This window comes from Poeciliopsis prolifica, unplaced genomic scaffold (genome assembly GCF_027474105.1).
Source record: "Poeciliopsis prolifica strain line A6 unplaced genomic scaffold, Auburn_PproV2 SCAFFOLD029, whole genome shotgun sequence".
In the NCBI taxonomy this organism is placed as follows: Eukaryota; Metazoa; Chordata; class Actinopteri; order Cyprinodontiformes; family Poeciliidae; genus Poeciliopsis; species Poeciliopsis prolifica.
This window is the reverse complement of record NW_026562404.1, coordinates 5,540,084-5,558,399: the sequence shown is the minus strand read 5'-3', so window position 1 is coordinate 5,558,399 and position 18,316 is coordinate 5,540,084. Positions and strand designations below refer to the sequence as shown.

Below are 18,316 nucleotides of genomic sequence, written 5' to 3'. Positions count from 1 at the left end.
TGATTAGAAAGGCTAAATACAGGGTAGTTGTGAAACAAATCTTGGAAAGGAATGGATGGAAATCTGTCTCGTAAATACAGCCCAAGCTGCAGTGAAACGGAATTGCAATTAATTTTACAGAATTACTCTGTGATATAGTCTCCTTATTCCTAAATAACTCTATTTATTTCTCAGTTTTTTTTGTTTTTTTTTCCCCAGGTCCTATACTTTCAAATCAGGTTGTGTTTTTGATGAGAAAGCCTTGGTCTACTTGTTTCATGTAAGCACAGCAGAGTGATTAGCTTTTGGCAGGATGTACTTGTGCGTTTTAATGACATCACACACCAGGTTTAGTGTTTTCAAGAGAGAAAATGTGTACATTTTACTGTTCGCCGTTGGCTCCGTCTCTGTCGAGTTCATGAATGCGTTTCCCATCCGCTTTCGTCAGTAAAATGTATGAGTTTAACATTCCAGTATGAATTGTAACTGCCTTTGAAGTTGTCAGCATTTTAACAGTCACTTAAAAAAATCCAGTCTGGTTGGATTAGAAATTCACATCTCTGTTAAAGATATGACAGATGGATTTTGAAAGAAAACTGCTGAAGGGGACGGTTGTAAATCCCCTCCGAACCTCAACCCCTGGGGTTTAGCCCCTCATTAGCCACAAGCTCCCAATCAGTCTCAGAAGTCCTCCTCTCTGCGGTCATCTTATGCTGCTGTCTAAAACGACAATATAATTAGAACCCACAATGTTTTATTTCCAGTTTTATGTTGGCTCATAAGGAACAAGTGGCTCAACACAGCTGCTTCTCACAGCAACCAAGAACTTTAGGGGATTGCCTTCAAATGGCGAATTTACTGCAGTTCAGGAAACATGCCGGGATATTGGTTGTCTTGGCACAATGACTGACAACAAATAAAGAGAGGCTTAATCAGCTATGTATGCTATTCTGTAAGCAGAAGTAAAACCAAATCAATTGGGCCTTTTTGATGTTGTGTATGTTGTTCCATTGATTTTTCTCCCCACAAGCTTTCATGTCATATTGTCAAAAACATACTTTGTTTTAGTCAGTAAGCTCAAAAAGTCTAACTTGATTAATTACTCTCAGAACGATGTTTTTTTAAACTCTAATGTTGATGAATGTGGCTTACTGCTAAGGGAAGCAATGTCCTGAAAACAAGGTGCTCTTGAAGCACCTTGAGAGAAATTACATTCACATTCTTGATCGGACTTTGCTCTATAATCTCTTGAAAGTTTTTGTTATTTCAACTTTTGCAACTGCTTTTCCTTCCACTCAACTTTCCATTAATCTCATGTTGTCCTTTTGAAGGATGTCCGTGACCACGTGTTGAACAGCAGTTTCTTGTTTGATTTTGTAGACTTTGACATAACTTGTGTTGTGTATTATAACACAAGTTATAAGATCTCATGTAATATTGTTCACTTTCTGAGTACTTGAACACAGTGTTTTTATTGTGTTCAAGCCATAATCATCAACATATCAGAATATATTTGTTTCAGAATTGAAGTTAATTAGATTTTAGGTCATATTCTAATTTATTGAGACACACCTGTCATATTTCTGAGATAACATAGCTAGAAAATGTCAAAATCCTATTTTGTAGCATCCCATAAAGTGTGTCATGTAAACCGTGCGCTCGACTTTGTGTGAATAAAGACCAGGGCTACGCCATTGTTCTACATGTTGAAATCCAACCCCACCGCTTAATCTCCTTGAGTGTCAAGATTTTGTTCAAATAATGCGTGTGCTGGAAGGGGATCTGCTCAGCCCTTCAGCCTCTAATTGTGCGGACAAAGAATGTGACAGTCCTATTGTTTGACTCACGCACCCTGCGCTGCCACATGAAAAAGGAGCGGAGTCGAACCACCTTAGCTTAACTGCGCTAAAGAACTTGATTGCATTGAAACGCTGAGCTCCACTGCTCTCTTGTGATTTCAGTCACATCGCAGCCCTTTTGCTGTGCACCCCCCGTCCTCCTCCACTGTCCACCTCAAACACCTCCCCGCCTGCCAAGTACATAGGAAAGCAAGTCATCCAGGGCGAGTGAGGGCTGAGTCCCTGCAGGGAATCACAATGAGTCCTTCGATGCTGTCCTTCCCTGGACTGTAAAGCATCGACAACCTCCCCCACTCAAAGGCCACCATGGGCTGCTTTTGTCCCACTTTGCAAGAGATTCTTTTCCAAGTACACATAAAATAAAGCTTTCCCTCTTGTAGAGGGTTGCTAGATATTGTATTATGTCAGACTTTAATAGACTTGAATGTATGGATTTCTTTTGATTGTTTTTTTTTTTTAAAACATTCTGAAAATTTGTATAGAATCTTTTTTTCCTCTGAAGCACTTTGAATATTAGCTGAGTCTTCCTAATAGTACATCTCAAAAACATTAAAGCAGTACAGTGCCAAAACTGACCTATGATTTTCAGAGTGTGACCCATAAGAGGCACAAAGTTTTGCCAGGAAACTATCCCTCATATCATTACAGCACCACCACCAGTCTAAATTGTTGATCTAAAAACAAGCAACATGATTCCATTATTTCAAGCTCACGACCGGTTCTTACCCTACCATCTTTTACTCTCCACTTTTACTGAGCCAGTGTGAATAGTTGCCACAGTCTCCTGTTTTTACCTGATGTGGTCTTCTGCTCAATTGCACTTTTCCCACTGGTACACTTCTGAAACTGCTGTTTTACTTTTAGTTTACAGGCTTCCTCTCTATAATTGCGCATTTCTACAATTAGTCATATTAACTACTCTTTAATACTATGAAGCACCTTCCCTTATGTGCTACAAGATGCATTGGCAAGTATAGACACAGGCATGCACCTTGCAGGTTAAAGTGCCTACAACCAGGTGCGTTGAAAAGTGAAATCTAGTGGGTATTGCTTGTGAACTTTATGGTCGAAAAGAAGCATATTTTATATAGTTTACATATTCAGTTCAAGTGAGGTCACGTTAAAAACTTTAACGTATGAAACGGGCACTGAGTATAGACGGAGCGATATGTTAAAGCTTCGTTTGAGGAGCTTCTTTTCCTTTGCCAGTTGAAAAAATAAATAAATAAAAGAAGAGAATCATGGGAGCGGGGTCAGGGTTTTGGAGGGTCAAGAGTGTTGCTGTGGCATCGCTAGCCTGTGGTACACCTCAACAATCTGTGCTGACTAGCTGCCCAGAACTACTGTGCACTGCAACAGTTTCCCATGGGTCAGATGGTGACTGAGTGCCCAGTTATATCTTCGCTGTGACACATGAAAGAGCCTTTGTGGCTAGAATTGAAAAACACCTTAAGGGTAATGAAAAAGAAAAAAAAAAGCTGAAAGAAACTGGATGTTTGCAAGGGAAAGGAGAGACAACCAACAAAACCTAAAATAAAAGGCACCACTGTTAATTGCCAACATGAAACGCTTCCTTTTTTTAAATTTAGTGTGCCTTTGAATATTTTTGATATAAAAAATGTCTTTGTAAACTTAGCTTAACCTTAATGTGTTGCTTTATGCGACTGAGATAAAATCTGTATAACTCGAAGCTGAATATTTTCACACTTGTAGAAAATTGCACATTTAAAACAAAATAATATAGATATTTATCACGTGCTTTAATTTATAGCTGACAATACCTACGTTTATTTTTTTAGGTCCCAAATCAGATGATCCTCCCAAGACTTGCAACCCTAAGCAGTTTGCCTGTAAGGACCATGTGACCTGTATCTCCAAAGGTTGGCGCTGTGATGGGGAGAAGGACTGTCCAGATGGCTCAGATGAATCACCAGATATCTGTGAGTACGCCCTCATAAACGGCAAAAACTCTCTGGAGGGTTGTGTTCTGTCCAGAACACAGAGAATCGTTACTTTTTGCTTGGTCAATGATTCTTTTTTTGTTTTGTTTTTTCACAACAGCCTTTTTTTTTCTTTTTCTTTTCCCCTCATAGCCAAATCTTCCTTTCTGCATACGACAGTATAAATTATGATCTGCAAATGGTTGTACAGAGACAAAAGTACAACAGGGAGAGAGTTTCATTTGTGCCTGAATAAGGATGGCATTTTTGCCCTTTCTGCAAAGGACACCACTTTGCTGAATTATAGCTCTAATTATGCAGCCTTGTTTAGTCTGAACCTCTGGGGTCTGTCTGCCCTCATCTAGATTCCTTGCAGTCTCTGAGAAGTCCAGGTTCTGGCCACGTCCACTTGCATTTCTCAGGCCATGTGTCCATAAACCATCATGGGTAAAAGCATTCCTTTTGTGTAAATGCAGGCACAAATGGTGATTTTTACCATCTGGTCCGGGCCACACCTTGCATCCGTCATACCACAAACGCCGTCGCCACAAGGATTCTTGCCATAGTCCGACATGCAAAGACAAGCAACGGATAACAAACATTAAAATCCAGGTTAACACAGTGGCACCAACTGTTTGATATGGTTCACTGTAACATGATGTTTTCTGCAGCACCTATCGAGTGTTTAATACCATATTAACTGGCTGGGTTGTAATGAGATCTTGCATTGAGATCTTTGGCGGAATATAAACATATTTTACACCAAAGTTGGATCCATTTATTGCCAGCATGTAACTGTCTGGTGGAGGGAAGTGCTTTAAGCTTGACCCCATTGTGCATCTTTGACTGAGACTTTTAATTTAATTTAGCTAAGGGAAGTAGTTCTTCAGTTACCCTACTAAATCACGATTGCCAACTTAGCAACTCTGTCAGTGTATTTAGCGTCTTGCCAGACACTGTGACTTCTTTTATCCTCTTAAAAAGTAACTTTGTTCTGTGCTATTGGAGATACTGAAGACAGCTGCACCACTAAGCTTTTTCAAATTGAAGTTATCAATCAATTTGTAATCACTTGAGAGTTCGATGACTGCATTAACCACTGTGTGCCAACAACGCTAAACTTAGAATCTCCTTTGGGGTTTTTCTAGCAATACTGAAATCTAAAGGGCTGTTTTACATTTTTTTTGTACTCAGTTAAAAGAAAATGTGAGACTGAAAGACAGACAAGACACTGATGAACCGCAAGCACAATTTAACAAATTGTCCTCAAAGACTTTGAAGTTGCCACTGGTGTCAGTGCTCTCTGTAGGCACTAAACTGCTTTTTCACAAGTCAGGTAATTTACATAATTTTTTTTGGTGGGCTTTACATTTATTCATTGATTTCAAAAGATGGCTATGTATGCCTTTGCTTGAACTAAACCTGACTTTCAGTGGAGTGGCTTGTCTTTCACTTGGCAGTGGTGACTGACAGGATGGCACGGGTATGAACTATTATTTGTCTGACAAGATGAATATCAAGTTTATGAGAATATTGTAATTAGCATCAGCTTTAGATCTCCTTTCTGGGGTTAAAGGAAAAGTCTTTCAGTTTTTATTTGTATTTTTCCACATTTGTACAGAGTGCAGACCACATTTGCACATTTGCAACTGCAAAGAATATTTCAAAGAATTTGGGAATTTGGACTTTCAACAAAAATAGTGCTGCGCTCTTGTCTTTTTCTCATGAACCCAACATGATATCTTGTCTCATCTCATGAGCTGCATGCATTGTTGCACTCAACAAAAAGGGCATTAATTTACTAAATCCCACATGAAACCAAAAGAAAACAGGGCAGAACATAATCTCATGCAGATCAAATTTCGCTACTTGATAGATCTACTCTGCCTATTGGTAACTGCTAATCTCAGTCACAAAAACTTCCCAAAGTAGAGGCCTTTTAACAAAATTTTGAGAAGGAAATAATCTGGTTATGTAAATCTCAGCAATCTTAGGCAATTTCATCTCTGTGTGCAACACCTAATTCATTCAGTCAAACCACATTCATCCAGTTAGTGCCCTTTTATGTTAAGCAGATGAACTGAGTTTGTTTTCCACAGCACTTATGTAATTTAGTGATTCAGACAATGGTGTGATTCATTCTCTGCAGGGAGAAGAGGAAAGCAGTGTTTCACCAGAACATCAAGATATGTTCTGCTCAATTACACTTTCCCCACTGGTGGACTGCTCTACCTGCTGTTTTACGTTTAGCTTGATGTTCCTCTCCATCACTTTTGGTTTTTGAGTCAGCCATAATAACTATGCTTTAGTTACTATAAAGCACCATGCCTCGTATGGTTTACAGTTTATTTGCAAGAAATAGACAAAGGTAAGGTGCCTGATAGGTTTAAGTGCGACCACTTTTGGATTTTTATCCACAAATATGAACTTGTTCTATTTATTAAATCTAAGAAGTGTTTGGAATGGCGAGCAGCTGCAGCTAAAGCTGGAGTGAATGAGCCTGAAGAAGCAAAAAAAAGAGAGAAAGTTTGGAGAACTGTTTTGGCTCTGGAGTTTGTTCTTCACGCTCATGTAGTTCAGGAAATCTTTTTATGTTCCCTTCTGATGGAGTGTTTTTTTGTCTTTTTCTTTTGTAAAGATTTTCTAAGTATATTTTTGAAAAGAAAACGTCTTATGAGGAACATCTGACCAAACGTTGCTGTAAGCTGATATCTATTAAGCTGTGACAATGATTAGTAAAAGCAGAAAAAAAAATCCTACTTTTCAGGCATCTCTTAGTTTTAGACTTTATGTGGTAGCTGTTTTTTTTTGTTTGTTCGTTTTTATTACATTTACATATTTAAGAAATATCCTTTGGATTATTTTGAGATGTATTTGATGCATAAATGGGATGATCTTGTAATGTCTGTAGTTATGATGGCCGATGAGTTCTGGAGGTAGGAGTGTGTCCTGTAACTTGTGGGTTGCTGGTTCAAACCTCAGTGACACTTCACTTATGTCAGAGCAGCTGTGGCTACAGTGTAGCTCACCACCATCAGTGTGTGAATGTGTGTGTGAATCGGTGAACGACTGAATATTGTGTGAAGCACCTTGGATTCTACTGGACTGGAGAAGTACAGGCATTTTACCACTTTTGTTGGGTTCCAAACTTTTCAAGGAATCTGCTGCGCTTTTGTTTTTGTTTCTGGCATTTAGTATTGTGGATTTAAAACAAAGTTTACGCAGATTAACTGGCATGTTTAATAGTCTCAAATTGTAAGAATTGCACTCATCAGGAGAAACACAGCAACTGGTGATGGACAGTAATGGTGTCATTGCTCTACACATTTAAAGATGGTAAAATGGTCCCTGCAGAAAACTGAAAAATGTTTAAATCTATCTTTACGTACTTTTTCTGTGATATTGTCACCAGTTTCTATTTTTAAACCTCTTTCCCAACAAAAGTGAATGTTGTACAGAAGGTCTGTAACCTCTTGTGGTAAGGTGCGTGTTAATAAGAATGAGAGCAGTGATTTTTGCATCGCAACGTTAGTAAATAGTGGCAACTTCTTAGTGTCGCATTCATCCACCATTCATTCATCCGTTTCCTCACAGGTTCTGGCTTTTGCATTTTTAATATTTAAAGACACAACAGTCATTAATTCACAGTGAGCACGTGTACTTATGCTCCAAAGTGGGCAAAAATGAAGGAAAAACTCTGTGAATTTGAGCAGAAAATATCCCAACATTTTATTTAATAATTCTTATTTGGAGTGTTTGATTAGTATAAAAACCTATTTGATTTTAAATGTTGCATTTTGCACCCTATTCTGTCGGTGTCTTGCATTGTCAAAAAAGTAAGTCGGTTGTAAAAACATCTGTTAGGGAAGCATTGATATCAATGTTTTGAGGAGAAATTGATATTCTGTATTAATATTGCTCTTTTGGCCGATAATTGATATATGGCAATATTGGACACATCTCCCTTCCTTTTCATGGAGAAACAACCACCATCCCTCAAGTTGTTTCTCTCATTCAGTTCAACACCCACAATCCTGCATTGGGTTTTAATTAGCTGTAAGCCATGATCATGAAAAATTACGGAAAAATAACTGAAATATGTCAATTTGTGTACTGACTTTATATAAGTTCAATTTTTTTTATTGAACTACTGAAATAAGTAAACTTTTCAATTATGTATAAAAATTTATTGAGATGTTAAGGTGTCATTTAGCCACATCATGCTGGAAGAGGAAGCATGGCTGGGATGAAATTTGATAACAGGGTTAACACCTGAATAAAGAACATTTACTGACAGAAAAATGTATGAGAATCTGGCCAACAGTCTGGCTTGCCATCAGCCTTACTCAAGTGTCCAACATATTAACCAGCCCACAGTCTAAAGATGCTGACATACGCCACCAACATGTCAGCTGCTCATGGGATGCAGTGCCAGAACTCCACTACAGAAGCAGAAGTCTGTCTTTAGCTCCTCAGCATAATTACAGCTTAGATGAACAGCTTGGAAATGACTGGCAATTAGATCCTCAGACAGTATGGTGCTGAGAAGGATACTTACTTCCCGCAATAGCTACTAGAAGAGTAGATCAAGGACCCACATGAGACGGGGATATGCATTTACGGTTCCCACATGCTGACGACATCTAAATGTATTAACATTATGAACAAAACAGGTGAGAGAAACAAACAAACAGACAAAAAAAAAATCAAAGATGATAATTAAGCCAAATTAGGGCAAGTTATGAAGTTTTCATAATGACACTCCAGTCTGAGAGAAAAGGGAATATTACAAGCAGATTGCACTTTTCTCAAGCGCACTTTTCAAACATTCTGAAGCATAAACAAGTCTTGGTGTTGGCATCGTGCACCACCTGCCGAGTCAGTCTTTCATTAATAGCCAGGACAGACCAGGGAGGGAGGGAGGCAATCCCTCACTGGGACAGGAGCTCAGCCAAGCAGGGAGAAGACAGGAGGACTCCGCAAACAAAACAGAATAAAAAAAAGAAAATAAAATCCTTTTTTTCTTTTGTGTCTTTATGTATCAGAAAGCTGTTTTTGGTCGTATATAGCAATTAACTTGAATTGGAGATAATGTCTTAATTATAGTCGGAGGCACCACTTGGTTTTCTGACAACATTGACACACAGAATTAAACCGTGGTTTGGTACATGTTGGAACAAAAACCTAAAGAATGGAAGTGTTCTTGAAGCTGAATGCCAAAAACAAAAATAATGAATGCAGAACAGTTTTTTTTTTTACCCCCAGTTGGACAAAAAAACAAACTTTTACAGGCAACTGTGTTTTCTTCTACAGCAGTAAAATGTGTTTTGATACCTCTGTCAATTATATTATTGTAATCAAATCACCAACTGCTGACGGCGAAATAAAAATGAAAATGTTTCCATTTAACAATTACTCAACATTATCAGATGGGAGCAATGTTATTTCTAGTGGTAAGTTTCTCCAGAAAACTTTTATTCCAGGGTTCAGTGACATTTGTGTATGATTTTTGGACTTAACGAATGAAGTTGTGCATTTTGGAGAATGTCTTTTCTTCTAACTTCATGCCCTTTAAACTTAACAGGCCTTTGGCATTTTCTTTGCCTTTGACTCCCATTCAATTCACATGTAGGCACACTGCATTGCAATTCAATTTCGTTTCTTCAAGTTGCTCTCAATTTTTGATATTCGCATTCGAGTAAAATATTAATTCTTGCCCCCAAAGTTGCAATTTTTGCATATGGAAGGGAAAAATGGTACTTTCATTGTTAACACTGGAATTCAAGAAGTGAAAAATGCAGAAAATGTATCACTATTTATTATGACTGGAGGTTAAAAATGGCAGTTGCATTTGTGGTATTCTGTAAACAAGCATTTGTGTCCAAGGGGTGCAAGTGATCTGTAGGATTTCAGAGTGGCAATATTTGCAGTCTTCTTACTATGAGGAGGAAGCTGTACATTTTTCTTGTTTCTGACATATCAACGTTGACTAAAATCTAGTCCACTGAAAAAACATATATTTCAGCCATGTGGACTAAAAATAAAATCTTACATTTATTTTGTGGTTGTATGTAAATCTAAAATGTTGAATAGTTAGTTTATGGGCTTGACTAGTTCTTTCTGTGCTCATCAATCAACACTTGATTGATGAGCACAGAATAGTTCTAGCAATGAATAGTAGCTTCATAACACAAAGTTACTATTGTTTGCCCAGAAGCTTGATGCATTTAATACTTGTTGATTTGATTATTATGCAAATTAAGTCACAAATTTTCCATCAGTGAGGTGTTGTGAACTTCCAAGTACATGGTGAGATGAGCCAGCTTAAAGTAAAAAGTGGAAACTGATGTGGACATTGCAATAATAGTACAGATACAATGGTAAAGATGGGTGAGTCATAACTGATATTATAAGTTAGCAATAACACCACAATTATGTTATAAAGAGCAGCCCGAATCCTCGGCTTCCATCCTTGTTTTGCACAGGCTTGTTGATGTCCCATTCATTTAGCTCAGGCCTGATAAAACTGGGAAATAGCTGAAAACAAGCATGAAGTTTACCCCTGACAATCAGAGTTGGGGATCATTGTTTTCTTTCTGCTTTAGCAGATCTGATTAGTGTCTTTTCATTTGTGGTCATATAGAAAAACAGTCAGTTTAAATTGATGACTGTTCAACCAGCCTCTTCTGAGCATAACATGCTAAGGAGGCCATTCACTCATTTCAAGTCAAAAATTTATGGACATAATTGTTGCCAACTATGACATTTACATCCTATTCTTTATGGAGGCATGAGGGAGGGACATTTTAACAGGTTGGCCTGCTAAAATGTTATCATGTATCATATCTGGTAACATGATAGAGATTTTTTTTTCTTTTCTTTTCTTTTCTTCTCACAGCTATCCCTATCTGTGCTTTTCCATTATTTAAACCTGAGAAAACCTTTCCGTCTCGCAGCAGTGGTAGTTCAGAAGAAAGAGCAGCATCTGTCAGTCCAAACGTCCATGGTTCAATTTATGTGTCAATCTTTCTGTAAAGGTAACTGAACCCCGTTTTCCTCTCCTGCTTTCACGGGCATGTCAGCTTTAGTGTGACAAATAATGAGGAGTGCATTTTAGCAGGTGGTAGTGTGTAGTCTAAGAAGTCATGAGTGAATCTGAATAGGTGAATGCGACTTAATGTGAAAAGTGCTTTTGATGATTGGGAAGAATAGAAGGGACGCATGAATGCAGTCGTTTTCTCTTATCTGAAGCTAATCTTGCTATTTCAGCTGCAACTCTCTGGAACGTCTCCATTCTCTAAATCAGCTTGTCTTTGTTACCTTACAGAACTAAAAACATTGCTTTTCTTATTGGCTTTTGCGGGTGACTACAGGTTTAAGTGTTGATTGTAATTTAATTGCTCCTGTAAAGAATTAGTCAGCTGAGATTTTATTCATTGTTGATGAGTCTTTTTACTACAAGGCTCAACTTGTTGTGCCTTCCACATACTTGACTGGTTTGTTCAGCTACTGATGGCTTTCTTTCTTCTTGAGCCAGTTGGGCCATTCTCCTGACCTCTGAAACATGCATTTTATTCATTTACTTCCTGTTCACTCGATACTTGCTCATTTTTTGACCATTCTTTGCAAACTTGAGATATACTGGTGCGTGAAAATCCCAGTTGATAAAATGTGCGTGAAAACAGCACATCTTACAGCAACAACTAGCCATGTTTAAAGTCACCTTGATCTCATCTTTTCTTTTTTTTGTTTTTCAGTGATGAATTTCAGCTTAAACTTCAAAGAGTCATTTCCATGTCTAGAAGCTTAAGGTCTTTGAGTTTGGCCACATAATTGGACTGATTGCTACTTTTGTTGGAAAGTCATTTAACAGATTAGCAGTTTGTTTATTTTGAATTTGTTTCCAGCTTTTCTTGTCTAGCATCTCTGGAGTCAGGCACATCAGAAAAACAAATGCATGTTTTTCTGATGTTTTTTGAAACTATTGCAGTCCAATCTCAGCTGGTTATTCTAAACTCTTTCTGCTTTACCAGAACCCAGGAGTCAGGGTTCTTACTTAGGCACCAATACGGATCACCTTACTCTTTTACAAGCATAACACTGACTGGTAAAAACATTCAGAGTTTAACATGAGATTTTTTAGCACTGCATGTATGGCTTTTTGTAGACAACGCTTAAACCTTACTTCTTTTATAGTAGGAGTCTAAAAAATTGGGCAATTTTAAATATTTTCAGTATTTAGCTCCCTTATTTGCTCTTTTTACCTTCCTGAATATGTAGAATAACTGAGGCAGCCCTTCTTTCAAAAACATCGACAGAAGAAATTTGACAATGTTGAAGGCAATAGCTGCCATTTTAAGCCGTCCCAGCCATCCAGTTCAAGATGTCAAAACGGAGATTTTTGCTCATATCTCTCCCCAGTGCAGTCCCTATGAAAATAGACAAACTCCTTTGGGTTTTATGTCGAGTGAGCCTGTGTGCAATTATGATTCTTGCATGAACCACATTCATTGTGGTCGAGCCAGAGAATAGGAACAGATGTTTGAATAAGCCTTTGCATGTAAGCACTTTCTCCATCTTGAGAACTGTTTGCCACTGAGGAATCTCTTTCAACATCAAAAACACCTTACGCAACAATTGTCTGGGCTTAATTCCTTGTTGGCCTTTTTTTTTTTTTAGCCCTGATTTAGCATTTAAAAAGGACTACAAAGCAGAGGTGGAGCTGGATCTCAGTCATGCAAATACACTTACCTTCTTTCTGCTTGGAGTGTAATCTCTGTCCATTTGTGGAGAAAATGCTGTAACTGATGGTAGTTACCAGCTTTAAATACAGTACTTTCGAGAAGCCAACAGGTGCAGAGCAGTTTATCCCTTTGCGTTTTAACATTAGTAACTGAGGTTCGGGTTGTTTCACCTCTGATTTATTTATTTTTTTCTAATACAAAAAAAAAATAAAAAATCTGCTGCAGGACATTTCCTACCAACTATGTGTCATTTTGTAACCGCCAGAGGGAAGTTATGTACCCACTCTGAAGACTAACTTTTCAAAGTAGCTGTGTGTCTGTTCATCATAAACAGAAGAATAGCAACACGCAAAATTAAAATGAGCAATCTAATTAAAGTCTCTTCTGCCGTAAGCTTCTTGAAGTTCTCACTTCAAGAAGCAAGTTTTTCAAGTTAGTTGGCCCAAACTGGAGATCAGACTTTCAAATGAATCACAATGGAGTGTAATACAAGCTTTGCAGCAAATGTTTTGCATTTAAATTGTATGTGGGATTTTTACAATTGTTTGTCTCCATTTATTTAAGTAGAAGTACTTGTACCATCATTTCAGTCAGAAACGGTGGCACAAAGTTTACAAAGAGGCTGATGGAGTCAGACCTGAGGTGGTTCTCAAACTGTTTGGAAAAAGGCCCAGCAGAAACTGCAACAAATAATTATGTCTGCAGAGAGGATCTTTAGCGATGATATTCCTTCTGTCCACAACTTGTATGGGTCTAAGGTCTGAAAAGGTGCTGCAAACCTTTCTGCAGACCCTACACATCCTGGAAACAGGATGTGTAGGGTCTGCACTTTTTTGCACTTTTATTTTTAGGTTGGAGCTATAGAACACTATTTGCTAAATAATGCAACATTTACCACGCAAACATTTCCTTTCACCATGTTTTCTCTCTCCTATATATTCTGGCAGTAACTCAACCACACCTTTCTCTTTCGCAAAAAACAAAACAAACCAAACCTGTGTGCTATCAAAAATGTTCTCATTTTTCTTTCCCTTCTTATTTGTATTTAAATGACTTTTTGTGGGGAACCAAACTTTTGTTTCTCCAGACTTGTAAACAGCTGATTCTTCTCCTTATACACACACACACACACACACACGCACACACACACACACACACACACACACACACACACCCCCCACACACACACACACACACACACACACACACACACACACACACACACACACACACACACACACACACACACACACACATAAATCTGTTGTTCTTACTTGTGCTGGAAAGTAATTTTGAGTGGATATTTCTTGGAATGCAGCTTCATAATGAAACTTCGCTACCCCAGGCCAGTGAGACTAAGGTCATTTAGTGTAACAACAGCTTAATCTGCAGCACATAGATTTTAAATGCATTTTGATTTGTTGGCACCAGATACTGACTTTTAAATGTACATTTTAAAATATAATTTGAGGAGTTTATCTACGACGTTGCTTTAGCAGGATCGTTTCCTGAAAAACACTCCCAGACATGTACCTGGTACAATTGGCCCACACACACTTGGGACATGCTGTGTCCTGGGACTGAACTTCTAAAGAGGTCTCTGCAGGAGGCTGGGGGCCTCGCAGCTAGATTATCTGTCCATCACATGCCCTTGATGTGGGGCAGTCATGTCCTGCTCCCTGTGACTGGCATGCCTGAGCTGCTCCTGGACAATGGAGTCGACGCGACTGATGGTTTTTTAGGTTGTTGTGGAGTCGTGGAGTGATGGGGAAGGGAGGAAAATGGAAAAATGAGCAGACTGGCATTTGGGCTGAGGAGAAAATGGAATTGGCTTTGTTAGACTTAGATCCTTCTTCTGTAAAGAAGGTATTTTACAGTGGTTGTATTGAGGTCTTTTCATGACTTGAATCAGTGATGTAGTTGCAGGGGAAACCATGGAGAGGCACGAGGGGCTGGAGAGGCCGTGCATCAGCCGCTCCTCCACAGAGGAAGAAGCAAAGCCCTATAAATCCCTCCGGTCTGTGGCCCTGAGCCTTCCTCAGCTTCACCAGCCTATAACACACCACAAACACAAGACTTTCTCACGCCATGCAGGCACCACTTCTCCTCCTCTGCTGTCTCCTCCACACCCTGTCTCTTTCTTTCCATCTTTTCTTCCTTCCAGTTTCCCTTTGTGTTCCTTCCCGAAACTACACATAAAAAACTGACCTCGTGTCCATCTTCCTCATACCTCATGTTATCTCACCCTCTTATCGGCAGGGATGATGTTTTCCTGTCTTTTACTTGATAACTTTTAATACCGCTCCTGAAAGTGTTTACACTATCCCCTGAACTCGATAACTTTTTGTCAGGTTAAATTTTGTGGTTGTAGCATATTAGTTTGGGGATTTCATGTTATGGACTCACACAAAAAGCCGAACAGAAAATCTAAAATACGATATGTGCATCTGTATTTTGCTGCCTTTGTCTTATACCTCCTAGTAAAATCCATCCATCATAAAACCTAATCAAAAGCAGAAAAGAATGACGGCAAAACTGCAAACCTTGCAAAATATGGCCATCCACATAAACTGACAGGCCATGCAAGGAGATAATTAATTTAAGAAACAGCCAAGAGATTGGTAGTAGCTCTGAGGGAGCTACAATAACTTATGTGGAACGACATGTCAATCGGACAGCTGTAACTAATGCACTCCACAAATCTAGCCTTTATGGAATATTGGATAGAAGAAACCATTATTGAAAGAAAGCTGCAGGAACCCACATCCCATGTATCCTGCAAACCGTTTGGGGGACATACAGCCAAATCTACAGTGACATTGTTTCAGATCAACGCATATTGATGTGTTAGCATGACCCTGTCATAATCCTGGTATAAATCTGTGGCAAGACCTGAAAATTGATTTTCACCGGCGGTGTCTAATTTACGTCAGTCATCTAATCTGACTGATGTAAAACTGTAGTGCAAATAAGAATGAGCAAAATATTAATTCTGTAGAGACTGCTTCCTTTTTCTGTTTTTTGGCACAGCCATTGGGCTTGTTGTGGAGTAGGTTGTATAATGTGATTCCAGAGTGCTGAGAGTTGGTCAGTGGACGGGCCCGGCTGTCAGAATGAATAACATAATAATCAGAGCTGACAGCAGACTGTTTTGGAGCCAGTCAGGGGCTGCCATGGAACCCTTGAGCAGAAGGAAACACAGGCTTTTTAAAGTCCAGACAAAGGATCGACAGGGGCTCTACATTTAAGGCTGTTACATAAGTATATGAGTCCTGAAGGGTGGGGGATGGTCGGATACGAAGCTGGAGGTGTTGAACGAAGAAGACGTTGAAAGAAAAACTGCTTTCACTTTGCTTCATGTCCACATAATAAAGTTTGAGTGATGGTAAAAAAATCTCTTTCATTCAGGTTGTTTTCTTATTCCCATAGTAAGTTTAGTGTTTAAGTTTTAAGTCTTTACTGGTTACTGAAACTCACATTCATATTTCAAGTAATGAATGTAAATGGCCTGTTCTTGTACAGTGCTTTATCAAGTCCAGAGGACCCCAATGCGCTTCACATTATATTCAGTCATTCACTCATTTACGTACACATTCACAAGATGATGTGGACAAGATTCAAAGAAACATCCTCAGAAATAAGTTTTCACTTGAATAGTTTTTTTGGGGGGGTTGGGGGGGACTTTCCAAAAGGAGTTCATCCAAAACGGGGTGATGGAAACACATTTGCTGAATAAGTTCTGATATTTCAAACTTTGCCGTCTACTCGGTTTGTGTACAAAACTAGAGAAAAGTTGTAAAGAGCGCAGACCTCCAGCCCAGAGAGCGCGCGGTCATGCTACCTGGGACTGGAGTGGTAGAGACAGGGGTTGGTTAAGGTTTTCCATCTGTGGGTTTTAAAAAGACTGATTCAGATTTTTATCTGGTTTCAATAGCTCTTTAAGAAATATAATGTATTAAGATATAAGAACATCGTTTAAGATACTTCTGTCCTTCCTGATCTAAGTGGTCATTGTTTTTTATATTTGCTGCTGAGCCGAGACCTCTGAGAAATCACTAAAAGATTTTGTTTTATAAATTACCGTTTTAATCTGTCTTTTGCCTCTTACATGAACCATTAAGATGGCTAGCACTACCAAAACTCTAGTCTGTGTGTTCCATAATTATGTGGTTTCCAAAGGCTTGCAAACATTTTTGCATCCAGTATGTTCTTTGCCATATTATCACATGTGCCAGACTAGGGATTAGGCTTGAGCAAATTTGCTATATTATGTTCAGCCTTCCTGTTATCTGCTTCATGTTTCGCTCTCTTGCTCTCTCGCCTTAATCTCCTTGTACTTCCTGTGACTTCATTTTTAAACACCTCACTTCTGCCAAATTGAGTTACATGAATGGTCTTACATCGGTAACTGTATCCACAGCAAACTATTGCGATCGACGTGACCTGCTGTTGCTTAAGTTTGTTGTGTTTACCTATCAGAATAGCTCAGCGTTGCAGCTGGAGAAGTTGAAGTGCTCACTTAATAGTTTAGTCAAGTCACTTTATGACTTGATTTGAGCCCTTCTTTGCAGCATATTGATTCTTTGAATGCTCCTCATGATCTGGAGAATGATTAGAATCACTTTGGGTTTTTTTTATTTTGTTTGAAACAATTAAATAATTAAGCAACTTCTTTTCAAGCTATTTAATTGTAAACCGTAAGAGTTATTGCTATAATAACATTTACATGCTTGTTTATTTGGCCTTCTGGTTGGGAAGGTGGGTGGTTTAGTTGTGATTGTGGGTACTATAACTTATACATTGGGTCACATGTCAGCCAATTTGTTGATGCATCTCTATTTACTATAGCAAAAATATCTAGCGAAGATGAGAAACAATTTAATGAAGACTTTTAAAATTAAAAGCCCTTTGGAGATACAGCATGGTATGAAATGTAAACATGCTGAGTTGAGAAATTTAGTTGTCCTGCTCTTCAGATGCCGCATAGAAACATAGGAGTGTGTGAATGAGCAGCTCTTGTTGTCGCTTTGATATTAAGTTAATTTTCAGCGTCTCCACGTAGGAGGAACCTTAATCCCTGATTCGGTGTTAAAGAATGAGCCGTTAGAACATTCAGTGCTCAACACATCCCAGTTTGCAAAATAAGCTTACACATTTTAAAGCTCGGAGAGACACAAATTCTTTCAGCTAATGTCACTTGGATGACTTTCAGTCTCACTCATCTTAATATACTTCCCTAAACACTGTTGACAGATGCTAAACCCTTGGCAGGATTTTGTTTTTTCTAAGCATTTGCTGTTTATGTAAAAAAATCCCCACGTTGGCAGGTTATTGAATGTAAATGAGGTTGGCTTAGAGACGCAGGCTGTAGGAGGGCTGCTAATATGCTAACATCCCGTTTTTTCCATAATCCAGATACATTAGAAGTTCATTCTCTCTTCCAGTGTGATATATTTTTCACAAAGCGACCTGTGATACCATCATCTTTTTAAGCTCAAGTTGAAAACAATTGTTCTAACAGTTAGAATTTGTCTGTTAGGTAACTATGGATAGGAAAGATAGTGTTGGCCTCAAAACACATTCTTTCTAGTTTCTTGTAATAATATTTATGAATGGAGTTAGTGGCCCACCAGAATTACACTGCATACGTCAACAACACATCCAAGAGGTCACAAGGGAACTCGACATCATTTGAAGCACCGCATCCATGGCAAAAGTCACAGCTGCTCAAATACAGCATGAGACTTGCCCCAAAAAACCTTTCTAAAATCCTCAAGACGTTTTTGGAATAAAA

The 18,316-nt window shown here is 38.6% G+C and overlaps 1 protein-coding gene across 2 annotated transcripts in view; it reads left to right on the top strand.

Moving 5' to 3' along the window:
- lrp1ab (low density lipoprotein receptor-related protein 1Ab) overlaps positions 1 to 18,316 on the top strand; it is an 89,455-nt gene that overhangs the window by 10,061 nt on the left and 61,078 nt on the right. For both annotated transcript variants that reach the window (XM_055049637.1, XM_055049635.1), the window contains exon 2: positions 3,638 to 3,778. In XM_055049637.1, the coding sequence (XP_054905612.1) occupies positions 3,638 to 3,778 (141 nt within the window). The remainder of the gene's footprint in view (positions 1 to 3,637; positions 3,779 to 18,316) is intronic.